The following is a 26,922-nucleotide window of genomic DNA, read 5'->3' on the forward strand; positions in this document are numbered from 1 at the left end:
GGCTTGTTAGGCTAGCAGGAACGAGGATGTGACTCCATCAGTTTGACAATTTCCATTAAAACACAAGTAGAAACCTGGTTCCTGGTGTGTATGAAATTTATTTGCATTGGTAGATGGAGAGATTGTCAGGTGATCTTGTTTACCGTATTCCTCTAAGAACACACTGTTCTGCACACTGGTGATATACGTATACCTGAGCTTGGCAGTCTGGCCAACATAAGACACACTTCTACACAAGCTTTCAAGAGTAGACACATACACACAGTGACAACAGCTCTGAACAAAACAATAGAAACCAAACTTGTTTAAGGCAAACCTATTACTAACAATGAGAGTCGACCTGACATCAGTAACTATATGCACATGAGCTATTGATGCTGTTATTGCACTGAGCTATGAAAAGCTGATCACAATCTCCAGCTATTGTACACACACTGTAAAGCAGTATGCGTTAGTAGGCCTATACTCATACAAATCATCAGTTTATCTTCCATTTCTCCTAAAAGACCCTACTGAACTGATCAGACACGGCCTTACCGAGAAATCCACTGTAGCAAATAAAGGATTAGAACATCTAATCATAGATAATAAGTGACATTCAAGCAAATACTGTTTGTAGTCAACGGTGTTCTATAATGTATAATGTACCTGGTCGTTTGCATGTCATCTGTCAAATTAAAACACTTTGAGAAAAATTGACGTTGAGTTTTGTTCCTTATAGGGTCAGTTCACACAAATCTGAAGATCTACACAGCAAAGATTTCTGCCGTCAAGCCAACACAACGTAGGAGAATGACACAGTGGTGCTCAGTGTTGGAAAATTACATTTGAAAAACTCAACTGCAGTGAGTTTTCAGTGACAATTCTCATAAAATCACAACTTTATTCTCATAACATGATTTCTTAAAACATTGCGATTTTATTCTTGAAATATTGCGACTTTCTCAAACAAATTTTCCCAAAGTAACAACTTTATATTTATTAATGTATTATAACTATTCTAGAAGTATTGACACTTTTTCTTGTTTTACATTTTTTTTCTTTTACTTCATATTACTTATCAAAATAACAGCTAGTCCTGTCTTTAAAAAAAAAAAACATGAATTTATTCTCCAAATATTGCAGCTTTTTTGAATTACTTTATTCCGATAATTGAAATTTATTTTCTCCAAAGATGTCGAAACATGTATTATTTTATTCCCTATTGGCAGTGAGCCTTTTCAGAAGCAATCATGACTTATCAATTATAACTTTACTTCGATAATATTTTGACTTTTTAAATGACAACTGTGGAGTTTAACTTTCTTCTTTAAAATATTATCTTTATTGGCTAAAACTAATGTATTTTTCCCCCAATTGTTAACAATTTACTTTTTTTGCCATTACATTCTTCTCAAAATACCGAAACCTTATTCTTCTAATCATTTTATTCTCAACACTTTTTTCTCGTAAAGCCCAACTCTATATGCAACTTTTCTTTACTCAGAACTACAACTTTATTTTAATGATGTACAACTTTTTTTCTAAGAATGTTACATCTTTATTGTATAAATCTCATAATACTCTTTAATATTCCATCTTAAGATACCACAAGGCTTTCAAGGACAAATGTTTCTGTGATTTGGGTGAAGTGACCCTTTAACACTTTTTTTTGTGTGTGTGTTTGTCCCCCGCTCCCAACAGCGTTCAGATTGCAACAAACCCACCCTGAATCTTAACTTCAGTTCAGACACTGACAAAGTTCTGAAGCTGCTGTAATTAATGATGCTCAACACTTGGCATCGTTGATCTTCTTAAACATTTTAAACAAATTAGCGGCTTAGTAAAGCGTCTCCAAATGGAGCTGTTCGACAAAAACAAACAAAAACAGGCACAATATGCAAAAGCAAGAAACTATAATCTCTGTCAAGGACAAAACATGTTCTCAACATGAATACATCAGCACAGGTTCTGTTCAGAAGCAGCGACATTAAACACCCACTCAGTATCAGATGATGTTGCTAGATGTGGAGGCGGAGTGAGCAGCAGCCACTTGAAATAAAACAGGTTTTTAATTAACTGTCAGGGACAAAAAAAATAAAATAAAAATGTATCCAAGTCTCGCCAGTCACCACCTTCAAAACTGTGACGTCATTGTGTGACCTCATTTAGGCCACCGTCCGTTTTCGCTACCACCATGTACAGTATGTCGTTTTGGGGGAAACACAATGTCGACCAGACAATGTTAATAATGGACACATTTTAAAAACGCTGGTTCACTTAAGTAGCGGCATCCACCGGCAACACAGGAAGGAGCGTGATGTATACTTAAATAAGTCGAGGTGGCAGGGAGTCATTCTTTTTAAGAGGAGAAGTCTGGTGATGTTCGGTACTTTTCTTTTGCTCAACAGTTCCCAACCAAAACCAACAATATGTTTTTGGTCTTTTCATGGGATTAGTTGACAATGAGATAAATATAGCATAATACCAGGTGGAGTGTAAAAGACAATGTGAAGTGACAAGTGGCCGCTGGTGGAGTGAAAAACACCTCTCTTTTTTTTTTTCTATCAAAATGAGTGAAAATCTGAGCATGGGAGTTCCTTCTCGACCTCAAAGACCTTCTTACTAGCTTTCAGACCTTTCATCCACATCTGCATAGCTCTGAATGCTAGCAAGTGGACCTTTGAGTTTAGATATTTTTGTTTACGTGTAAACAAAAATCTGATTGTGGCTGTGTTTCTCTGTTGTGCATATATAAAAGTGACTAAAAGTGTAGAGGAAGCCTAACTCCATTAAGCATTAACCAAACCATCACGATGAATATATTCCCAAATAACATTGCACGGGACAATAAATACACACAAAATCCCTACCCAGAGATTAATATCCCATGTCTTGTTTTAACCAAGTGGTTTCAGTTGACAGACTAAACAAACAACATTGGCAGTGAATATTTTGCAGGTTTGTTCAATGACAACATTCTGAAGTCGGCATTAAGTTTCCTCCAAAACCACATTTTTGCTGATCAGTTGCACAGTTTTGTGCAACGGGCAGGAGATAAAGTGGTTTTAAAAATCATATACATGACAGTTTATAAACGTGTCAAAGCAGGATTTTTGAACTTAAACGAAAAACGCACAGACAGTGTAACAGTTTGGTATTTACAATAACAAAAGGGTAAAGTTATGCAAATGTTTAAAAAAAAAATTATAATTATGAAAAGCAAATAGTTTGATTCATTTCCTATACATTTTCTTTGCACACAAACAGTTAAAAGACATTTAAGTTGCTCTCCTTGAACATAGCGAGTAGCACCTGTACTCTCCTGAAATATTTGCTCATGAGTTTGTCAGAAGGAGAATGCTTATTACTGGTGCAGAAGATGAAAACGGGTACAAATTCAAATTCTGCACTGGTGAAAAAGAAACGATGACAGTAATACTCCAGTAACTTAATATATATTATTTGTCCTCACATTCAGTTGGCAGAAGCACATACTTTTACACCAGGTCATCCCCCTGCGTCGTGGAAGACAGAGGGAAGAAAAGATGAGTGCGACTAACGGGAAAGGGACAGAGTCAGTAATGGCCGGCGTGTCCTCAGTGAGGCGCTGAACTGAGCACTGAACAAGGCTTGATTTTGAAAACAAAAATGTGAAGATGGCAGGCAATCTGGTTGCAAACACTGACACAGTAACGCACCAAGTCAAAGAAGGAAATGATCTGCAGGAGAGAAAGAAACACCGTCAAACAGGAGCTCTACACCGCTGACAGGAAAAGAAAACTCAGTGATCTATCATTTCATCATTTTGGACGTAGCTCAAATTTTCACCATTTCATAGTTCTGACTTACTATCTCATATTTTCAACTTATAAAAATCACAATTTCAATTTAGTATTTCATACTTTTCACCTTGTGTTTTTCCTCGTTTTTTTTTTTTTACCTTCATAGTGTTTAAAATCGTGATCGAGGCGGTGACGTTTCCTGGTTACAGTAACGTTAACGGGACTCGCGCGCCGCGATACGGACAGACGAGCCTGATCTCCGGTTACAAGATTGTCCACCGCAGATTGACGTCCGGTTGCTTTTTCTCCAAAAGTTGATTCGGACTCAACTTTTTGCCGCAGGCATAAAACGGAAAGACGTGACTTTTTACTGGACCGTCTGACGAGTGACGATCTCTTTGATTCATTTCATTTAAACAGGGACAATGGTCAGTGTAGCGCTTATCAGTTCAATCTTCTAAGCACAAACGGACATTTGGAAAAACTGAAAAATGGGTTCTAATATCCAATTTTTCCCACCATGACAAATTAAAAAATTTGATCTTTAAACTGTTTTTCCAATTTTCTGTTTTTATTCAGAGGATCAGACATGTAGATACCATCAGTTGCAAGCACCTCTGACCCCAAAGTCTATCAGTTTTTGTTTTTTTTGGTCCATATGCAGTTAATGACCTGCATATTCCGCAAAGTAGAGGAAGAGAATACCATTGCAGTATTGAATAATTGGAGCTCAGACGCAATTTTGTAATTTTCTCAATTTCGGATCCTCTGACTAAAAAACAGCTAATTGGAAAAACAGGTTAAAGATCCAATTTGTCAAGGTGGAAAAAAATAAAAAACTTGATATTTGAACCCATTTTTCTGTTTTTCCAAATGTCCAATGTGCTTAGAAAATTGAACTGATAAGCGTTACACTGACCGACAATGCACAAGTTAACATTAACCTTGTTTAAGAACAAGGAGAGCTGCATTGTACCAGGTTGTAGCTGGTACAATGCAGCTATTTTCCACCCGTAGTCTCTGGGCAGATCAGTAAAACAATAAATATTCAACGCAAGTGAAATACCAAACATCAGAATATAAAATTTTTCAACCACAGTCACACCTAATTTACAATAAAAAATAAAATAAAAAAAAACTATCATGGGCTCAATCGTGCCCACTTCCTAAAACCAGTCCCCCCCCACCCATCGACGCAGTGTTTATGAGTGAATGCAGCCAGCCGGTGCCTCACTAGAGCTTTAGCGTGAGTGTTAGGAATGGCTATACTACGTTTAGCTTTATCATATCACCTGACAACGACACTAGGCTGCTACAGTATGACCATACAGGCTTCTACAAACAGAGTCAGACTGCTCTCTGGTAACTCAACTATTCTCCGTACCTGGCTGAGACAAAACTCCACAGTAAATTTCAGCCTGCATGCATGTTTTAATTTTTTTTATTCTAATCCCAAAATTAAAAATCGAATCCCTACCTATGGAACGAATATTGGGATCCAGCCCTATGTAATTCAGTGTCATATCTCAGATCTTTAACTTAATACTTCATAATTTTGATACATCCTAATTTTGATTTACTATCTCATAGTTCCAATTAAAAAAAATAAAAATCATAGTTTTGCTTGACGTCCTAATTATGATTCAGTAATATTGACTTATAGTAGTAGTAGTAGTATGTCCTCTTATATTTGTATCTCGTAATTTGACATACTATCCAAGAGTTGCAACTTATAAAATCATACTCTTGACTTAAAAATAATAGCCTTTGCTGCCTACGTACACACAAATACTATTCCTGAGCACATTTATCCAAAGCTAGCATCATGTGTGTACTTACCAGTGCAATCCACAGTACCAGGTACTCGTCAATAAAACTATTGAAATACTGATCCAGGAACAGTAGTCCTGGTCCCAGGAAGGCTAAATCGTGGAGATGCATCTCACTTTTTGTCATATGTGCTACCTGTGGACAGATGGAAAAACACACACAGTCAGCATCACACACACACACACACACACACACACACACACACACACACACACACACACACACACACACACACACACACACACACACACACACACACACACACACACACACACACACACACACACACACACACACACACACACACACACACACACACACACACACACACACACACACACACACACACACACACACACACACACACACACAAACACCGTTTTCTTTTATTAAATTTATTAAATTACAAATTTTAAAGCAATTTGAAGAGAATAATATATAACACTATTTTATTATCCGAGTCTTAGCACCCAGTAGAACAATTTGGCCATGAACTCTTTTGACATGGTTATGAACATCGGTCCTTTTCCAGAATAAAGTAGTAGCAGTAAACCACAGTGATTACCATGATAATTCAGTCAGTATGAGATGATATATTGCCATGTTATCAACATTGTTAGTTTATTCTTTCTGTGACCACAGCATTGTATTTGACCCCTTGTACAGTAAAAAGTGGGTTCGACTTACAACTAATTTATTGGTGATTTTGGCCGAGACAAAGCCAAACGCCAGGATATAAAGACATGGATGTTTCTCGAAGAGCTGGACAGCCGACTTCTTGTATATCATCATCGCCAAAATTATAACTGAACCAATATGTAAAACTGGAGAGAGGACGCTGGTTCCCTGAGGACAGAGGTAAAAAAAAAAAAAAAAAAACACAGATGGTTAAAGTCAGTAGAAACAGACACAATCTGGAACACCAATCTACTTATTCTGCTCAGAAACTTTGAGCTGCTAGTATTTGTACCAGATGTATTATAAGAAAGAAAAAAAAAATGTATTAACTCAAGCACATTATGTTTCTACAGTTAGGAATTTGGTTGCCTGGGAGCAGGTCACATGGACCAATTGAATAACATTCAAAAGTACCACAATATTTATCAATGACTGCTACATAGCCATCCAATCTTATTTTCTAAATATCAAAACCATAGGAGGGGTGCATACAGACAGTAGTCAATTTTAGTTTGGCTAACTAACAGAATTACTGTTAATTAAAGAGTAAACCTCTAAAGCACCTTTTTAGCTGAAAACCAATGTAGAAGGGTATTTGGTAGTGTTGTTGATGGAGTCTGGACATTTTAGTGCAAAACAAAACTCAACATTTTGTTTGCTGTAGCAAACACATGGAGAAATATTGGCTGGTAGCAGTGATGACGCTAACTGGGACTACAAAAAGTTAACTCTACAAGAAATTAAAGGACAATTCCAGTGCAAAATGAACCTAGGGGTTAACAACATGTGTGTACCGAGTCGATCGTTCTCTGGGACATGTTTTCATGCAAATCGAATGCGTTTCTAGCTTGAAACAAGCTACCGCAAACCGGTGGTTAGCTGCTAACGCTAGCTTTCGGGGCAGAGGGTAAATCCCTATTTTATACCACTAACAAGGCTCAAAATAGCACCACACTTCAACGGCAGCACAATGAGGGTCCCTACATGTAAACCGAAGCATTGACAACTCTGTAAGTGTACAGACCGATTATTAAAAAGATAGATTATAAAAGACAGTAGCGTTCATGTTTACATGCGGGCGCCATCTTGGAAAACAGCCGAACCACGATAACGGTGTGTCCCAAACTATCAACAGGCGTCACGGTATGAAAGCACAACCTGACAAACTTTTGCTGTACTCATCAAAACAGACAAACGCACATTAAGAGTGTGAGGTGTCTCAAAACGGTTTCTTCCTCCCCAGTTTATATGCTAAACCAGATGTTGATACCGAACTATGTGAGTTTTTTCTTGGGTTATAGAATAGGTAATGGCACAAAAACAACTCTGTGCTTCTGGTTTGTTTTCTACCCCCTACATAGAATAGAATAGAATGCCTTTTATTGTCACTATACACATGTACAATGCAAGAACATCTTGCAATGAGGTTGCTTGGAAGCATTTCTATATTGATTTATCTGTGATAAAACAATATCCACCCTCTGACTGACATGTCAGGCTCTGGGAGAACATCCATCGACCAGTTCTTTGACCACCAACCTATCAGGAGAAGTGCAGACGTTTCCAGACTTACTGCTATTGTGGATCCGTTTTTGCCCACACCTCCTGTAAAAATAACTCTGAAGTAATTGGTGCAGGAGAAGATGGCTCCTAAAAACGTGCAGATGGCAGGAATCATTTTCATCTGGATATTTAGGATCGGAATCTAGGAATCAAGACATCAAAAACACAGAAATTAAGGAATGATAATACAACTCAGACTCAAAGACGCAAAGTTTACATCAAAAGATGTGTTGATATTAAATGTAATTTCCAAGCTATTTTTGTAGTTTGTGAGCACATTCACCTTTACATGTACATCCACAATGAAAGCATTATGAGTAATGTTAGAGAGTGGTAAAAGTGTTCAGAGTGACATTTTTTTGTATTTCTGATAACAATTGCAGTAAAACAGTCAAAACGACAATGTTACAGCAACAAAACACATATTATATAATTATGGCATCATCAGTCTCACTAATCTCAATCTGAAGCAAGTAGAACCGATCACAATTACCATTGACTGCCACAAAGCAGATCCTCCCACGGCGGCCAGCAAATACATGATTATTATGAAGAGTTGCACCTCAGTCACATCAATGCTGAGTGGGAGGAGAAAGCAGAAAGTTGAAAGTGAGGATTAGTGACGGCTAGCAGCACACAGTCATCCTGCAGCCTTCTTCCACAACACACTGCCGGACGTGGAGCTGATGGGACGCTGTTGTTTTCCTCTGCACCACACAGGTTAACTTTGGAGCAGTGATTCCCAACTAGGGGTACTTGTACCCCAGGGGGTACTTGTGCTGTTGACGGGGGTATGTGGAAAGATCGTAAAGCAACTAATTTGAAGAAAAAAAAAATGAAATTATGATTTGAATAAAATAATATACAGTGGTGCTCATACGTTTATGAACCCATGCTAAAAATTGGAATAAAAAAATCATCTTTTGGAAATTGATCTTAATGCCTAAATTAAAAAAATAGGAAAAATCATATGGTACTTTCCATAAAATCATCTCTCAATGCAAATCAAACCAGCTATTAGGCTAACTGAAATAAAACCATGCCAATCTCTAGGTATGGTGAAGGCTATGTGATGACGTGGGGCTATTTTAATTCCAAAGGCCAAGGGAACTTTACCAGGATGCATAGTATCCTGGATCCATGAAATAACTGGCCTTTAAAAATAAAAATCTGCCTGTCTCTATGGGAATTTAACATAGGGGGTGTACTCACTTATGCCCCCTGTATTTTAAGGAAGAACATTTAATAATTTACGATACATTATTCATTCACAAAGAAAATTGGTTTCCTTAAAAGGTTGGACTTTTCCTAATTTTTTGAATTAAGGCATTAAGATCAATTTACAAAAGATGATTTTTTTTATTCCTCTTTTTAGTCAACTTTAGCATGGGTTCATAAACTTATGAGAACCACTGTATCAGCTGTAACACCTGAATACTCAAACTAGTTAGAAAGTTTAAACAGGTAGCTAAAAGTAATGAATAAATTGTAGAACTAAATAGCTGAAAGTAATGGATAAATGGTTAAAATAGTTAGCTTAAAGTAACGATTTAACGGCTGAAATGGTTAGCTAAAAGTACGGACTAAACCATTGAAATTATTCACTAAAGGTAATGGGTAAACGGTGGAAACCACAGCAGTACGATTGCTGACCGAACCAAGCTAAATGCTGACAGTTCAACAATCTTGAAATACATTCCATTTGGAACATAGATTAGGACTTGATCAAGGGGTACTTGAGTTCATCTGGCAGCGCTGCGGGGGTTGTACCCTGCAATCTTTAATGGTTCATTGGCTCTTTTCTTTCCTCTGTTCCGTCAATGACGGAAAGTATACATTTCAGTCATCCAGAGGAGACTCCAGAAAGTCGCATTTACATTTCTGTTTGTGTACAGATTAAACAAAGGAGATGCAACCTGTTAATCAGTGAACTTTAGAGGTGTTGGTAGGTGAAGTTTGGAACTTTGGACAGAGCCACGCTGGCTGTTTCCCCCTGCTCTAGACTAGTTTTAAGATAAAGTGATACTTTAATCTATAAAACAAATTCCGAAAGAAAAAGGGTAATTGTTTGCTCAGTCTGACCAACTGTCCAGATGTAACATAGTATGCGTTACATTTCGACAGTGTCTTTTATTATGGAGATAGAATAGCGATAGTATATTTTTGCATTGAAAATAAAATTTGGCACTGTAAAAGAAAAACATAAATGATTTTGTGGGGATATTTTTTTTAAATGAAAATCTTCAGATTTCTTTTCTTCATGTCACTCTTTTTTCAACAAACGGTCTTGAGATATTGCAGTGAGCTTTTGATGTAAAATGTGATGTATTGTAAAGGCATAACAAGCTGTAGCTTCAGAAACCTCTATGTTGTATGAATATGTTGTATTGTTTTTAATTTATAGTTTCTTGCCTTATTATCTCCATTATTGATTACAGACCAAACTAAATTTAAAGATAACATTAAATACGGATGCATTTTATATGTACTAAAAAAAGGCTTTTGTGGAATCACTGAACTCAGGTATTGGTGGCAATATTGAAAAATAACACTTAGACCTGCTAAGGACTGAATTTTAACTCCTGAAATTAGCAGACTTAATAGACAAATGGCTGGAAATGATGTTTATGCTTTAAAAAAACAAACAAACAAAAAAAAACAGTATAAAACCATCAACCAACAAACTAAAAAAAAACAAGCAGCTTTGTTGACTCACATGCCGAAGCGCAGCGTTCCTGACACGTATGTTTGCCAGTGGGCACAGTAGAACATGAACATCCCGGCGAAGCAGCAGAAGAACATCCAGTCTGGGTTGGTGCCCATCTGCACTGCTATACTGGTTCCCAACACCACAAACACTGCAGAGACGCATGAACACCAGCAGCGTTAAAATAAAGGGCTTCAGTTATGGCCAAAATTCTGCAGTATTTGAAACTCAATATTTAAAACTGTGGGACACGAGGTAGAACCTGACACAGTGTTGGCTGTATTTGGAGTACTGGGAGAGGACAGTCCTTTTAGAGGACCCACTTTCACAGTGGCAAGGTTCATAACCCTTTTTAGCGTGCAGATGTGTTCTATTGAAATGGAAACAGGCACAGCCTGCCACGTTCCCTATGTTGCTCAAAGACGTTATACAGCACCTACAGTAAAACTGGAAAAACTACATTACGTGGTACCAGTGAGACATTTCATGAGACTTGGTAACCTTTCATAACCAATGATTATGTAGCAGAGGCTAGGCAATACATATGCTCTTAACTCTTTGCTACAATAATTACCTAATGTGAGATGTCAAAAATAATTATGTGAAGCAGCTTTGTACTTTGATTAATATCTAAACCGTTTATTTATTGTACAGGACCTATTGTTTTTTTATCTAAATGTAAAACATTTTTTGTAATAATTTTATACAATATGGATGCAGTATTTACTGTTTCTTTGTTATCTGAAATACCAATAAACGGATTTTGAGGCTTCAGATTCACTGAGACACGGTGGAATGAAGTCAAACAGGAGAAAACAGACCGGTGGAGAGGGAGTCACAGCCGTGGTCAAACAGCTCGCCCAGCGGAGAGCTGCTATTGGTGCGTCTGGCCTGCTTCCCGTCAATGGCGTCCAACGATTGGTAGATAAACAGGCCCACAGCGCACAGCAGGTACGCCCAGAGAGGAGCCTGAAATAAAACATTCATATAGAGCAGGAGTCACTCCATCTCGAAACCCGAAAAACAAAACAAGCTGAAGCAGATCTCGTCCGATCAGGTGACTTTAGCTATACAAATCAATACATGAAATCACAATGCATACAGTGTGTGTAATACCCTATGTCAAAATCACGGGTAGGGTTAGGAACCGTTTCCGGTACCTTTTTTCGGTACCCTCTGTAATAACAAAAAAGTTATTCAGTTGTAAAATAATTCCAAACCTATTTACTTAGAACATTTTGTTATTCATTTAGAAGATTTTACACACCACACAAAATAAAACACCTCCCTCTCCCCTCCCAAACCCGTCCTTACACACTATAAAATTATAAATTATTAATTTCTCTCACACTGCACTGTAACTTTTATTCTTGTATTTGGATGTTATTCGTTTTTATTTTCTATATCTCTTTTAAACTGCTCTTTAATGTTTTATGTAAAGCACTTTGAATTGCCTTGTTGCTGAAAGGTGGTATAGAAATAAAGTTACCTTGCCTTACAACCTCCAGCCAAGGGGCGGATCTACCGGGGTGGCATAGGGTGGCAAATGTCACCCTAAAAGAAAGCCTTGCCACCCCTGCTGCCACCCCAGTTGGCAGCAACGAATTACGGTAAAAGGTTAAATATGAATAATTAGGGAAAGTTGTCAGTGTGAAAGTGTGATGAGATGGGGAGATGAGTTTTTATATTTTGTGTAGAATGTATTTTAGATCTATTGCTCAGATTAAATATAAAAAAAAAAAAAAAATAAACAAATGAACCTAAAAATACACTCCCAGGCTAAAATGTTAGTGTGTGTTAACACAGTCTGATGGTTAGAACTAATCAATGACAGTTCCTAATCTTGTACAAATGCTGCCTGCATCGCTGCCTCTCTTTATTAATGTTTTTAAATTGTTTTAAATTGTTTTTAACTGCTCTTTAATGTTTTATGTAAAGCACTTTGAATTGCCCTGTTGCTGAAATGCGCTATACAAATAAAGCTGCCTTGCCTTCTCTGACACAGTCGAAAACAGTTTGCTTCCCCTCTCACACATCTGCCACTCATCACCTGTGTCTTAACTGAATGCCTTTCCTGTGATAATGCCCCTTACTTCTATCATACTTCTATAGCTCCTATTAAGTGAGATCACATTGTATGGTCACTTATTCCTAATATGAACCGTTTCAAATGAAACCTCAAATGCAGGACACTGATTGCATGAGATTAAGTGTGTCTGTAGGAGTTTGTAAATAGCAGCCTGTGCCCTTTTGTAGCGTGTATATACTATTTCTCATCAAACTGTGATAACTGATTAAATTCAGTAAATATACGTCTGACATATTTTGCCACCCCTCAAAAATTCCTGCCCCCCTCTCGCCACCCCATAAATATTTTTCTAGATCCGCCCCTGCTCCAGCCTGTCAGTCATGTCCCAGGGCATAAGTGAACACTGGTGTGCCTACCTGTCTCAGAGGAAGTACAGCACAGCAACCACTTTCGGCTCGCCATTAATATTATATTAAGCAAACGCTGTCTGCGTGGAGTTTTGAAAAGTGTAACTACTTTTCAAACGGCCGTGTTGGTAGTTTTGCTCCGTCCACACCGCAGCTCTGTATGTGTGTGTGTCGGAGTTGAGCCCCGCTCTCTGTTAACACATGCATTAAGGACAGAGAAGCTCGCCCTTACACGCTCTCAGGTTCCGAAATTTGGCACCGTTTGATTGAACGTGAATCGGAAGTGCTGACGTAATTCGGACGGTACCCAAAAAAGTTCTGATTTTATTACCCAACCCTAATCAGGGGTCCCTTGTCGTTGCTGTGCTTGGGATCTGGTTCCAGTGTAATCAGATATTCCCAGAGCGGGCTGCTGAGCAGTATGAACAGAAGGGAGGGGAGCTTATGATAATAATACAGTCAATAAACAACAACACTTTGATACATGCAGACTGTGAAAGTAGACACACCTTCACGATCATCTTTCTCCTTTGCAGTTAAAACAAAATTCCCTGTTAACCTACCATTTAAAACATTCACATAAAATAAAAGCAGATCTTTCCTGGTAATCCTTTAACAGGACACATTTGCCTTGACAGTAGCTTAATAGAGATCCAAAAACAGACACTGGAGTTAATTGGTGAATGAAAACATAAACGCAAGCGTGTTTAATATGTTTGAACATAAAGAGCGTCCAGGAGAACGGTGTTCCAGAGTGATGACTAACCTGTTCAGTGGCAGTTGGGCAGTAGTAGATGAGCACGAGGGTGGTGAAGACGTTGGTGGCCAGGCCGATGATGGTGATGAGGTTGGGAGCAATCCAGGAAGGGACCCGTCCCACCAACCATTCCCAGTAACGCTGCATGAGAGGCTCCAGCAGGGAGCGTCCTGCACTGCTGTACCTGCAGGGACCGACAACAGCCAGGTGAGGAGGCCTGTACTACCAATCAAGATCAACATGCCCTGGATTTATTCAGTTACCTACCTGGCTTCACCTAACCTAACAACCGCGGTCCCACATAAGCTGTGTCACGACGCTGGTTATCAACTAGTTCATTCAACCCAGGGTTTCCCAATCAGCGCTGCGCGCGTTCACATAAAAGAGGCGGTGTTTGCACAGCACGACCAATCGCAACCATCTACCAGAGACGCATATTTTACATAGGAGAGCAAACTATAATTCTACATAAATATGAAGAACGCAGACACGGTTTTACAGGCAAAACGCAGGAAGGAAAGCCGGCAAAAAAGCCAAAGCTGTTGTGCGTAAATCGCAACGCTTATCAATACCACTTCTCCATCAGTCAGGCACCAGATCTGACCATAATTACACTTGTGCTTTCCATAAACTGTCGTTGCTTTAGCCTATTATTTCAGTTGCAACCCTGGCAGTGGTAAGCGATCGTGAGAGAAAATACAAAAATATAAAAACATAATTCAAACCGATGTGCACATTGGCAACAGACGGCTCAACAAGCCGACAAATAGCATATACATAATTCCCTCAGCTGAAAATCTATATCTTTCATAAAAATATCCATCAGGGAATGTTTTTTTTCTTTTTTTTAAAGATTATTTTTTTGGGGCTTTTTCCCCTCTATTTCAAAGTGGATAGATATGAAAGGGGGAGAGAGATGGGGGATGACACGCAGCAAAGGGCAGCAGGTCGGACCCGAACCCTGCGCCGCTGCAGGACCCTGCCTACATGGGGCAAACGCTCCCACCGGGTGAGCCAGAGGCCGCCCCCCATCAGGGAATGTTAACGGGGTTGTCGGTCTCTAAATGTTTTAACTATTATGAGCCCACCTCTCTCTCCGCGCACCGAGCTCCGCCTGATCTTCTGTGAACGGTGACGCCGTTATCAACCGAGTATTGATTGGTCAGTAGGCGGTGCTTTTACACCGGTTGATCTCTAATCTCCAACATAACCTGCTCCCGACCAGGTTAGGGGTTCAGCATAAGTTACCACGGCGATTCAACCCGGTAACAACTGATCCACCGTCATGATACACAAAACCCTGGGTGGAACCTGAAGTTACCTCGTTAACGCCAAATCTTGCTTCGTAGTACAGGCCCCTGATGACTTTAACCTCCCAGAAATAATGACGATGGTGACACAATATTAGAGTCGTGACGAGGGCTTGCTGATAATTAGGGCTGAAGTATTACTTGTTTTTATATTTTAATTACTATTTGAAAGAGCGCAATTTTCAAATCGCAAGAGCTGCAATTTTAATTATAACTTACAGTGTCTCTTAAGCCGTCAACCATTGATTTCATCAGCTACAATGAAAGGGGTCACCTCAGCGATAGATAGTCAAGGAAAAAAATGTAACTTTGCAAAAGAACTAAAAGTTCATCTTGGTGGTTGTCTGGTAAATGCGCTCTCAGCCTGCCGAACTCTGTACATTTACACTCAACCAAAGACACTTTTGTTAATGAAAAACAGCGCTCAGTATAATCTGCGTTTGAAAGAAATCAGAGAAGTGGTTTGTTGTTTTGCTGTTGAAAGCACTTCACATCAATTTCAAAATTCAGACAGGTAGCAGGTAGCTCTGCAGATAGAAATATCCAAATCTCCTGCTGTGACATTCAGCACAACAAATATTTACATTGTAATAGTGGAGTAATGGCAATAGTTCCATACATATCATTGCTTAACCACAAACCTAGATAAACTCACTTAACATGAGATTAAATAACACCACATGGAGGTTTTATTTCAATTTTTCTCAGTTATCTGAGCAGGACTGCGTGTTACCTGTGCTCCTCCAGTCTCTTGAGCTGGTGTCGGGACAGGGGGGGTGAGGGCAACTCGATCAGCCTGCGCAGCACTCCGGGGGCCAGCCAGCAGGCCGCCTCCATGCCCATGCCCTGCCCAGAGTCCTTGTCCCGGCCAAGGCCTCGGCGAGACCGCAGGCCCCCCGCTTGCTGCTGCTGCCCCGTGGCGCTCATGGAGCCCTTCTGCCTGCTGGTCTGGTCCCCGATGGCTCTGGCTCCGCCTCTGCCACTGTCCTGCCGTTGGGTCTAAAGATCCACAGTGGGGCTGGATGAGGCTGGACAATACCCAGGAACAAGAAACCAATATCACAATACTGTCCTGTGACAATACTGTATGAATACAGATTCACAAAACCGGGGAAGCAACTGATGATTGTTTTTATTATCGATCAAGCTGATAATTTTCTCAGTTTATTTGTTCTTTAACCATGGATCCAGCTAATTTAAATAGCTCACGCTACTGTATTGTGTGAACTTCATTTAACATTTTATGTAAAACACGTTCCTTCCCGAGACTATTTTGCATACAGAGCCACTGTCGCTGTGTCTGGTGCTTGGCGCCGCCCAAGACGATTGTGAATGGTTTAAAGAAATGCAAACAACACAGAGCGTTTTTTCTCCGATCCTTGAATGTATGTGTGGTGTAGCCAGACCTTACTCCACAGTTCTGTGGAGATGGCGCTGACAATGCAAGACTAATAAAGTCTTATCTTTATCCATAATAATACATCATAATTTATTTCTTGATTGTTTTCTGTGCTATTAATCTGATTCTGCAAAGTAACTAAAGTTATCAAATAAACGTAGTGGAGTCAAAGTACAAAATTTGCCTCTGAAACGTAGCTAGTGAAATAGAAGTATAAAGCAGCAACAAAAAATTGAAATACTCAAGTAAAGTATTAGTGGTGGAAAGTAACTATGTATATTTACTCAAGTATTGTGCCATTTTGAGTAACTGTCAGTCACCACCAAAATGATTAGAAACTGCCCTTAACTGTCACGTGTTATTGTTAGTACTACTGATTAATTTTGATTAGATCAGGAGTGTACACAACTACCACATGACAACTATGACATCAATACCAAAGACACCATTATCTGCAGAATTGAACAAAGACAGTATGAAAGATCAACTCAATGGTCCGTGTCTGTGTTACTAAACTATTTCTTGTAACTATCAGCAAAACCTGAGCTACTGACGATAGCAAAACAACCTGCTTCTTCAGCGATCTGCGAATGCTGCCTGGCACACTCGCTATTAGCATAGGAAGGTTAGCATTTGCTGGACTGGTAGCTACGGAAGACTTGTGTCAGTTTGGTAATTTAAAGTCACTCGCTTGCTATTGGCTTGTTATCATTCCTCTATACTTAGCTACACTGCTGAAAATACCATCACCCAATTAAGATATTAATTAAATCTGAGTGTACTATTGACACCTCCCGGATTACTGCGGCTAGTTTAAGCTAGCTTGACTAGTTAGCTACATGTATATGAGTTAGCTACCCCAAAGACAGCTGGCGAGCTTCTGAACTGACCTGGCCGGTTAAAGGACGAGAGCCGTGGGCAGTCCAAGATGCGGTGAGGGCGCTTCAAGTCGGCAGACAAGACGCCTCTGTGGATGGTTAGCTTTAAAGTTTCTCTCTATTACTTAGAGACCACCGAAGGGACGTTTGCAGCTGGAGGTGGATCACCACGACCGGTGTCAGTCACTGTGGTTGTCAAAGCAAGCTAGTTCACGTTAGCCATCACGTAAATCTCGCGTAGCTTCTTCTTCTTCTTCTTCTTCGTTGGGTTTTAACGGCAGCTTGCGTCCTTAATGTTGCACTACTGCCACCTCCTGGAGATGGTAAACTCCTACAGTGTCCAGTATGTCAGATTTTCCTCATCAGTCCTGTTCTTATTAAGCTGACCAAGCATCTTCTGCCTTGTCCACTTTGACCACTCTCCAGTATCTATTTACTCCTGCACCTGTTAGCCCTAATCGTTTCAGTTCTTCCATCATGTTCATGTTCTCTGACACATATTTTCTGCAACAAGCACATGCTCTGTTTATGTTGGGAGGTACCAGAAACTGAAGTCTAGTGAAAGTTATTTGACTGTCTGGGGGTTTTAGCACACGGTGAGCTAAACAAAAATGTTGCACACAGACCACATCCGTGCATCCACAGAGTTTAATATACATTTTCACAAGATTAAATTACAGGCATTCCAATAATATGTTTAAACATGCACCGCTCTAAACTCTGAAAGAATGAAGTGAACATGATTCAGTCACTATTTAGTGTTGCATTCCCAGACTTTACTCCCTGACGCTGCAGAGTCACTATTAAATAAAAGTAGTCAGTTGATTATTTCAAGGAACAAAAGTAGCCTACAGACTGCTACACTGTAAATAATTTTAAACTACGCATATTGGCTGACTGTATACATTTGCAGGTAAAAGCTGAAAAAACTTGAACTGGAAACACATGCTTCAACTTTTTAACTGAAGAGATGGCGCAAATATAAGCATGATAGTAGTAGCAGCGCTGGGTGACATATCAATTCGAGCAAATCAGATTTAACTTTTTTATATTCTGGCTATCTCAAAGCAAATGTAACGATCTTTAAGAGGGACAGACTGAAAAAAAGGGTTTCTGTTTCTGGACGAGGCATCATCTCTGCTTCAATAGGTGTTCAGATTTGACTTTTCTTTCACTCTGTCCCACCTGTCATGCTAGCCAGGTAGCTAACACTAGCCAGCCAGCTGTCTGCAGATATCAGGCTGATGTCAAGAAACACAAACAGCAGATAAATCAGTAAGTCTCTGCTCAAACGGAAGCATCTGGTACTGACAGTCTGTGTGAGACGACGTGTAATTGCAAGTGGTGCAGATCTTTTATTATTAGATTAGATTCCACTTTATTGTCATTGCACAGAGTAGGCTACAGGTACTGAGACAACAGTAAATGCAAGGCCTGTCCAGGATTTGACCCAGGACCTCTCACACTCTAGGCAAAAATCATTCCACTACCAGGGATCTTCAACGTTTTTTAAGCCAAGGATCCCTTAACTGAAACTGAGATGGAGCAGGGACCCCCTACTACATAAATTGTATACAATTTATTATAAAAGTTATAATTATAAAAGAATAGGTTTACATGGTGTAATTTTCAAAAAACACCATATTTTTGTTCTACTGCACATTGCTGCAGCTCCTATTTTCCCCCTGTGTGTTGAGCTCTCTGTTTTAGCTACAGAGTGAGGCATCTCACTTCTGTTCCGTCTTTGTTGGGAGTCGCACATGCGCAGTAGCTAGCGAGTATGAAGGCGTGCCACGCTAGCAGCTAGGCGAGCATTATAACGTGTGTTACAAAGTGACGCACGTTCGTCACGGAAGTAAAGGCTGGACTACAATAGAGCTGTTTGGAGCAGTTGGAGATGGTAAGTCCCTTTGGGGTGAACTTTGGGCTTTTTCACTTTGTAAACCTATAACATGCACAAAAAAGATATTTAACACAATAAAGGAAAGGGGAAAAGCCAAAAAGCATAATATGAGCACTTTAAGACATTTTAACTTTTTTTAAAAACTTCAAAAATGAACAATGATTTGAGGCTTCACTGCATTGACTCTGAGGACCCCCTAGGGGTCCCGGACCCCCTGTTGAAGACCAACAAGCCACATACTCTAGCTCTGTTTTGCTCTTGCTGTTTATTATAGGAAAAACATTTATTAAATTGTGAATCGCCCCCATGCTTGAAAACATTTAAATGTTTTGGTTGTATCATCCAGCCCTCGATGTAGGCGTAATGTTGTGCATAAACTGCACCTTCAGGAAGCTTAGACTCAACAAAACTAAAAATGTAATCTGCTTCTAAACTCTTGGAGACATTTGGACACGTCTTCAGCTGAATGAGTGTCTTGGCACTAAGGACAAACAATGGACACAGATCATTTATTTTATAAGTGTGAACAGTAGCTTGATGTTTCTGCATTAAAGTGATGTTACGCCTCTCTGTCTGGCTGCTGAGTCAGGTAGGGATTAAAGAAGTCTCTCATGAGGCTCTCCACCCGGTTGGGCTGGGGGATCCCAGCAGCAGGGACCAGCTTTGGATTCAGAGCCAGGTTCAGGACCTTTGTGGGGTTGAAAGCAGCAGAGCGAGTCTGGGCAGTGTGGAGACCCTCGATGGCGCTGGACAGCCAGATGAGTCTCTTGAGGCTCTGGATGTTTTGGCCGCGGTCGTGCATCAGCTGGTGTTCGGTCACAGCTCGCCGACTGCAGGGAGAGGACAGGTCAGACATCACATCACATTAGACATTTGATCCAAAACAGAGGCAGATTCAAAATACATGTAGCCTCATAGGCGTAATTTACAGGGGGGGGTCACAACCCCCCCAATAATCAAAACTGCCCAGTGCAACATTTTTTTTTTCATTTGCGTACCTTTTTATTTTTACTTAGGCTATGGGTTACTTTACTGTCATGCAAATAGCTCTCATTATGAATACCAGTGATTTAACTACGATGTCTACTTTAACTTACCTCTCAATTAGATGAATAATACAATGTCAGAAAACTAGATCCTACTTTGTTAGCAGATGCTGTTTTTTGTTAAATTACTCCCTAGGCCATAACCTTTTCTGGAGACTAACAAAAGTGATGAAACTTCCCCCTGCTTAGGGAGACCCTGAAGGCGAGTATTAGGGCCACTATTATTTCATATACCAACAGACAATAACAGCAACAGGAATTAGTAGAGGTGAAATCAGCAGAGGTGGAAAGCAACGAAATACATTTACTCACGTTACTGTATTGAGTAGTTGTGTTGTGTATTATGTATTTTTCAAGTAGTTTTTAAAATCGGTAATTTAAAATGTAGACCTTCTTGATTACGTTTTGAGTGAAGTATTCTATTTCGCTACATTACAAATCCCATCCGTTACTGAGAAAAAAAAAAAAAACTTCCGAAAGGAAGAAAAAAAACCACTACAGTGACGAATGATCAGCATCTAGGCTGCCTACCAGGCGCCAAGTCTTTCTGTAGGAGATTGAGAAGGAGATGGAGGTGGATCAAGCGAGCGACGACGGTTCAGAGACTGTTTCAGTAGAACTGCTAGCTGAAACGTTGAATTCTGCTGCCCAAAAAGACGAAAATCCTTGGCCACATTTGAAAGTCTCACTTTCATTTAAATTCAAGATGGCCAATAGTATCATCATGCAACGCCAGATGTGCCTGCCAAAGGTGACTGAACTTAGCCTGGCTCCGTCCTCCTACGTACATCCGCTCAATTTTCATTTTCCCTCAGTACTCCGTCTGGGTTTGCGGTATATTCTTGGGTTTTCTCCGGCCAAATATTTGGCGGTCCAATCAGCGAACAGAGGGAGTGGCTGAGAACGATGATGTTGAGGACGTGCGCTAGAAAGATGCGAGCGAAGCGCGAAGCCATTCGGTCCGTTGTGGCAACGCTGCAGAACATCCAGAAGTTAAAGCCCGAGCAAGAACAATATTTGCTGAGTTGTGTTGGTGGCCATGATGTTGTGGCCCTCCTCCCCACGGGGTTCAGGAACAGTTTGATTGTCCAGCTCGCTCCGTTAGTGGTGAAGGAGTTGGCTAAGGCTAACGCTAGCGATGCTAATGCTAAATATAAGCTGATAGTTGTTGTCGGTCTACCCTCTTGTTGCACATGCGCATGACATACGTCACGACCAGTGATGCCACATAACGCGTTACTTGTAACGCGTTACTCTAATCTGACCACTTTTTTCAGTAACGAGTAATCTAACGCGTTACTATTTCCAAACCAGTAATCAGATTAAATTTACTTATCCAAGTCACTGTGCGTTACTATTTTTGTCATTTTCCTTAGTAAAAATATATATTTTAGCTTTCTTCTTGCGTCTCGGGGAGTGAAGTCACGTATGCGCCAAGTCACGTTTTCAGCATGTGGACAGTTCACGTGTACCACGCAGCGACACAAATGTAAACAACAATGGAGGGAGGAGAGCGATGCGCGCTTTCTAGTTGGAAATACAGTCACTATTTTGAGTTTGTGTCACCTAAAGACGGCAATATTAAGGTACGTTGTACACTCTGTGCTGGTGGCGACAAAGTGCAATCTAGCTACAAAAACACTACGTCAAATTTGAAGAAACATTTGGAGTCGCAGCACTGCAGTCAAACTTACAGAGCAAGTCCCAGCAGGTGGTGCGAAGCAGAGAGGAGGTCCCCCACCACCCAAACAACAAAAGCTGGACTTCGGTGCAAAACCAGTAAGTGGGGGAGAGTTGAAGAAGTTGGTCGGGCAGTATGTTGTAGAGGAAATGCTGCCCTTAAATACCATTGACTGGCTCTCTTTCGTGCCATAATAAACCAGATCCCTACTACTGGCAATGCCGAGCTGCCTCACAGTAAACCGGTTGTCATTTTTAAGTTGAGGCTGTGGGGGTGTTGTCGGCAGTTGCTGAATGTAACTAATAAAGTAACTTCTAACTAACTAACTTCTTCGTTACTTTTAAAATCAAGTAATCTGTAAAGTAACTAAATTACTTTTAAAATCAAGTAATCTGTAAAGTAACTAAGTTACTTTTTCAAAGTAACTGTGGCAACACTGGTCACGACCAAACGTTAGCGATTGGTTATGGTAGATCCAGAGTGGCTCTGGGCAGATCCAATAGTTTTAAACTTCAACAGAGTACCCGCCTTCAAGGAAGTTAACACTTGTCAATGGCCAGACTCTCTGTACAAATGAAATGTACCACAGTCTGGTAGGACCAGGCTATACTGAACTGGCAGCATTCAATAACTCCACATCTAATCTGTGGAAGCATGTTTTGGTAAGTATTTGTGCACTGGTACTGCCAATTAGCAAAAATGTTTTGTGGCATTGCTAATTTTTGTCTAGCACTAGCAACCCGTAGGACAACGTATGCAGGACACTGGCTAAATCCCCCCACCCCGTTTTACAGTTTAAAATTTTTTTTTTTAATGTAACTAAATTCAATTCAATTCAATTTTATTTATAGTATCAAATCATAACAAGAGTTATCTTGAGACACTTTACAGATAGAGTAGGTCTAGACCACACTTTATAATTTCCAAAGCTCCAACAATTCCAGTAATTCCCTCAAGAGCAAGCATTAGCAGTGGCTATTGCGACAGTGCGAGGAAAAACTCCCTTTTAGGAAGAAACCTCGGCAGACCCAGACTCTTGGTAGGCGGTGTCTGGCGGGGCCGGTTGGGGGTGTGATGAACAGTGGCAATAACAGTCACGATAAAAGATAATGGAACAGTGACTACAATGGTAGTCGTTGTAGTTCCTAAGTGAGCTAAGTCACTTTTACTTAGAGACCGTTCGGTATTTATGGAATGGACCACCGGAGAAAAATAGCGGAGGGTCATGTCTTTTTATTCTTTGTTGAGGGGAGGGTCATCCAACATCTTTTAGTCCAGAGGGAGGGGGGGGGGGTTACCCAACTTTTGTATTCATAGAAACAGCAACATTACAAAGTGGCTTATTTGGTGCATATTTTTCCATGTAGCTCTTAGTCTCGGCCCTCCTTTGCTACCAGATGGGTCTGACCCATGAGTTTGGCTGTGGGCACGGGGAGCACTGCCCCCCCTGGTGGTTGAAATGGGTAATTGCATTGTTTAAAAAATGAGTGGAATAATTACGTCTGGCATGACCAGATATTTTATAAATATCTTAGCTAAATAACACAAAACAACTAAAAGGTAATACATCTGCTTTCATATACTGCTTTAGTAAAAAAAATATTTCCTGGCTGACAATGCGAGCAGCAGGACGCAAAAAATGAAAATGACTGTTGCTAGTCTGGACATCTTACTGTGCCAAGGTTGCAATAAAGGTTTCCTAAATGCCACATTTGATGTCAGCTTACTAATTGATTGCGGGTTTTGTGTGATTTGGACTTACGTTTATTCCACTTTGTTTAAACGGCGAAGCAGAGGAAGCCAAGTGACAAGTCCATAGCAACCAGTTAGTGTGTTGAATGTTACCCACAGTGCCTTGCTGAATGGTCTCAATGTTTTATTGTTTTATTTCATGTGAATACTAGTTTACTAGAGGAGTAACTTAGTATTTGAAGTAATGCAGTAGTGCAGGAAGTGTGCATTTAGTTTCCATGCTTATTGTGTTTCCACAACAATGTTAGTGAGTAAATCTACTGAAATGGACACCACACCATAACAGTGTGATGAGTCAGATGAGAATGCAGAGGTTAAATCATGTATGTCATTGCTGTAAAAAAACAATGGTAATCTGTATATTTTTGCTGAGCGCAAACCAGTGCAGAAGGTATTGATAAATTGTTGGGGGAGGGTCATGTCTTTTTTCCAAATTGTTTTGGAGGGTCATAGAAAAATTATTACTGGCGAGGGGAGGGTCATGTCTATTTTGACTACAGGTCCCAAAACTCCTCCAGTGGCCCCTGAAATAAATAACGAACAGTCCCTTAAAGTACATTTTAAATGAACTACTTATTACTTTTATTATATTATTATTAATTTCACTTCTACTTGAGTAATATTTCATCAAAGTATTGGCACTTTTACTTGAGTACAATAGTTTAGTACTTGTTCCACCTCTGGAAATCAGACCTGGATCTTGTTTCTTTGCAGCCCCCAACCAAAATCTATAAAAAAATACTCAGTGTCCATACAAAGCGGATTTAAAAAAACAAAAATGTTGTTTCTCCAATTCTCCAATTCTCCAATTCTCCGGTACTGCTCATACCTAGCCTGGAAACCAGACGAATCTGCAAGTTGTATTTGCTCTGTCAGGCCTCCCTCAAATTCAGACCGATTTCTAGCCGGCCAGAACTTGGACGGGCCAATCGCAACCGTTTATCTCACACGGGGCGGGTATATAACAGTGACTGACAGAAGAGCGTTGTGCTTACCGGACGTAGTTACCGAACATATTGGCAACGCGCCAGGCTCACGAAATTCAGCCTGTATGCTGATGCACACCAAACATTTTCCTATTTCTACATTTATAAAATAACTCCACTTTTTGTGTCAAAGCAATTGAAATTCATTCACAACTTTGCACAATGTTAAACTGTGTAAATTAGACGGGAGTCTCACCTCTCATTCTGTTGACACTGGCCGGTTGTAAAGATGGTGAGAAGCATGACAGCGAGCCACTGCACAGGCCTCTGGGACATCTGCATCTTCTGAAAAGAAAAAAAACAAAACAGCAAGAAACACTCTTCATGTAAAAGAAGAAAGTAAAGAAATATCTACTTGCAAATCCCCTATTGAATTGAATATTGAATATAAATATAAACTCCCCCCAGGTCGCTAAAATCTCCGGACCAGACAGTCCATCTAGCCTTCAGTTAATCAACAGAATCCACAAACTAAGATAGAAACTTCTCTGATCTTCTATTCATCAATTTTCCTTTCCTTAAAAAGATTTCATGTTAATCTGACAAACAACAAATATTCTGAAAAGTTCTATCAAATTTGACATATATATCCATTACTTACTATATCACACAGACTTGGGTATAAAGTCATTCTTAATAAACTTTGACAGGAAAATGTGTTGCCTGAACAGACGGGCAAGTTGAGCATACATTTACACAAGTAACCTTTAACAGAATGGAAGAAAAAACGGATTACAGAAGTGTGACCAAAACACAAAACTAGAATAAATCGCGAAAAAATCACACTTTGAGCCTCAATAAGTGATGATCTCTCTACTTACATTGCCCGTGTTGGTGACAGCAGCTCCTCTAATGATCAGACACTAAACTGAGTTCAGGTTCGACCTCCAGACCTCTTTATAAAGCCCCCTGACACACACACACACACACACACACACACACACACACACACACACACACACACACACACACACACACACACACACACACACACACACACACACACACAACCTCCCACAGGCTCAGGAGTCATAACATTCAAATTCAATTCAAAGTGGGGCTTTTGATTTGCTCATGAAACAAACGTCAGCACCGTCATCTCTCTGACATGTCATTTTTGTGTCTGCGGAGTGAAAAACATCAAACATTTTGGGGGTTATTTGTGTGAATACAATACCAAATAGGCTCCTGTGATAGTGGAGGAGGTTTACACTCGCAGGAACTCTTTACATAAGCAGGTGTTTTGAAAAGGAGGATGAAATTCGATTGTAGGGATTATCATTTTTCTATTTCCTGGTCTAATCCGCCCCGTTCCCCTCGGAGAGATTCATGCGTCTGACAAAGAGGAATTTATAAAAATGTGGCTGCGTGGTTTTATTATTGTTTAGGGTGCAGACACACAGGGATGAGTCTGTGTGGATAAACTGAACGTCAGCAAACTGTCCGCCAGCTCAGGTTGAAACTTTTCTAAACACACTGAGATGCTTGTCGTCTGGAGCTCGTCTCCAGCTCCTTGACATTACAACCACCACCTCAACAACACTAATGAACCCCAAATAAACTAGAGGCTTTGGTTGCCGCAGTCTCACCACAGTCACCGTTATAGACACAGTCGTCTTGACAACACCTTCCAGGACGAGTTTCCCTCAGTGAGAAATGTGGGCTGCCGTCAGAGGCCCGTGGGCGGAGAGATGGAGAGATGGAGAGATGGAGAGATGGAGCGAGGACAAGTGATTTAGTCCATTAGAGAGTAAATGACGGCAGCGCGAGGAAAGTCAGAGACAAATGGAGCTGGACAGAGAAGAAAGAGACAAGTGGTCAGGCTGAAAAGGAAAAAAGAAAGTAATCAGCAGATGGAGGGAAACATTTCTCACAGCAGGAAGCACAGGGGGCAAAATCCATGGCAACATGATGCCCCCCCCCCCCACCCCCCCTCCAACAGTCTGCAGTGATATCCTCACCTGTCACCTGTTTGCATTTGGTTGCTCTAAATGGTGAGGAAATTGTATTGTTCCCCATCTAGCCTACGTCTATCCAACTGAAAACATTTACAACAATACCACATTACTATTATGTCTTATATCTAATATATGTGTGACAGGTTATTGTGATCATTGGTTGCTCTATTTTGCATGTAGGGATTTACACAATGAACATTTGTAGAGTTGCATTTGAGAGTAACATGATTCAATAGCAAATGAATGCAAACGATTTTGATCCACAAGGCTTACT

The 26,922-nt window shown here is 40.2% G+C and overlaps 2 protein-coding genes across 5 annotated transcripts; both read right to left on the minus strand.

Annotated features, from left to right (window-relative positions):
- Positions 1-78: 78 nt before the first annotated feature.
- On the minus strand, positions 79-17,548 carry cept1b (choline/ethanolamine phosphotransferase 1b). 2 transcript variants are annotated; one of them, XM_039798978.1, is made up of 10 exons: positions 17,335-17,548; positions 15,779-16,044; positions 13,745-13,919; positions 11,364-11,511; positions 10,552-10,693; positions 8,329-8,413; positions 7,846-7,977; positions 6,282-6,440; positions 5,604-5,729; positions 79-3,701 (listed from the first exon to the last, which is right to left on the minus strand). In XM_039798978.1, exons 2-10 carry the CDS (start codon positions 15,970-15,972, stop codon positions 3,579-3,581), a joined length of 1,284 nt encoding a protein of 427 aa, XP_039654912.1. In that variant the 5' UTR covers positions 15,973-16,044; positions 17,335-17,548; the 3' UTR covers positions 79-3,578. The 2 variants fall into 2 exon arrangements, with proteins under 2 accessions (XP_039654912.1, XP_039654911.1); XM_039798977.1 differs by having other exon boundaries at positions 15,779-16,073.
- Positions 17,549-19,330: 1,782 nt separating this feature from the next.
- Positions 19,331-25,546, minus strand: pth4 (parathyroid hormone 4). Of its 3 annotated transcripts, XM_039798625.1 has the most exons (3): positions 25,512-25,546; positions 24,887-24,975; positions 19,331-20,055 (listed from the first exon to the last, which is right to left on the minus strand). In XM_039798625.1, the coding sequence occupies exons 2-3, from the start codon at positions 24,970-24,972 to the stop codon at positions 19,785-19,787; spliced, it is 357 nt and encodes a 118-aa protein (XP_039654559.1). In that variant the 5' UTR covers positions 24,973-24,975; positions 25,512-25,546; the 3' UTR covers positions 19,331-19,784. The 3 variants fall into 3 exon arrangements, with proteins under 3 accessions (XP_039654559.1, XP_039654560.1, XP_039654558.1); XM_039798626.1 differs by lacking the exons at positions 24,887-24,975; positions 25,512-25,546 and adding an exon at positions 21,033-21,104; XM_039798624.1 differs by lacking the exons at positions 24,887-24,975; positions 25,512-25,546 and adding an exon at positions 20,803-21,016.
- Between the last annotated feature and the right edge of the window lie 1,376 nt (positions 25,547-26,922).

Source organism: Perca fluviatilis, chromosome 4 (assembly GCF_010015445.1).
Source record: "Perca fluviatilis chromosome 4, GENO_Pfluv_1.0, whole genome shotgun sequence".
Taxonomy (NCBI): domain Eukaryota; kingdom Metazoa; phylum Chordata; class Actinopteri; order Perciformes; family Percidae; genus Perca; species Perca fluviatilis.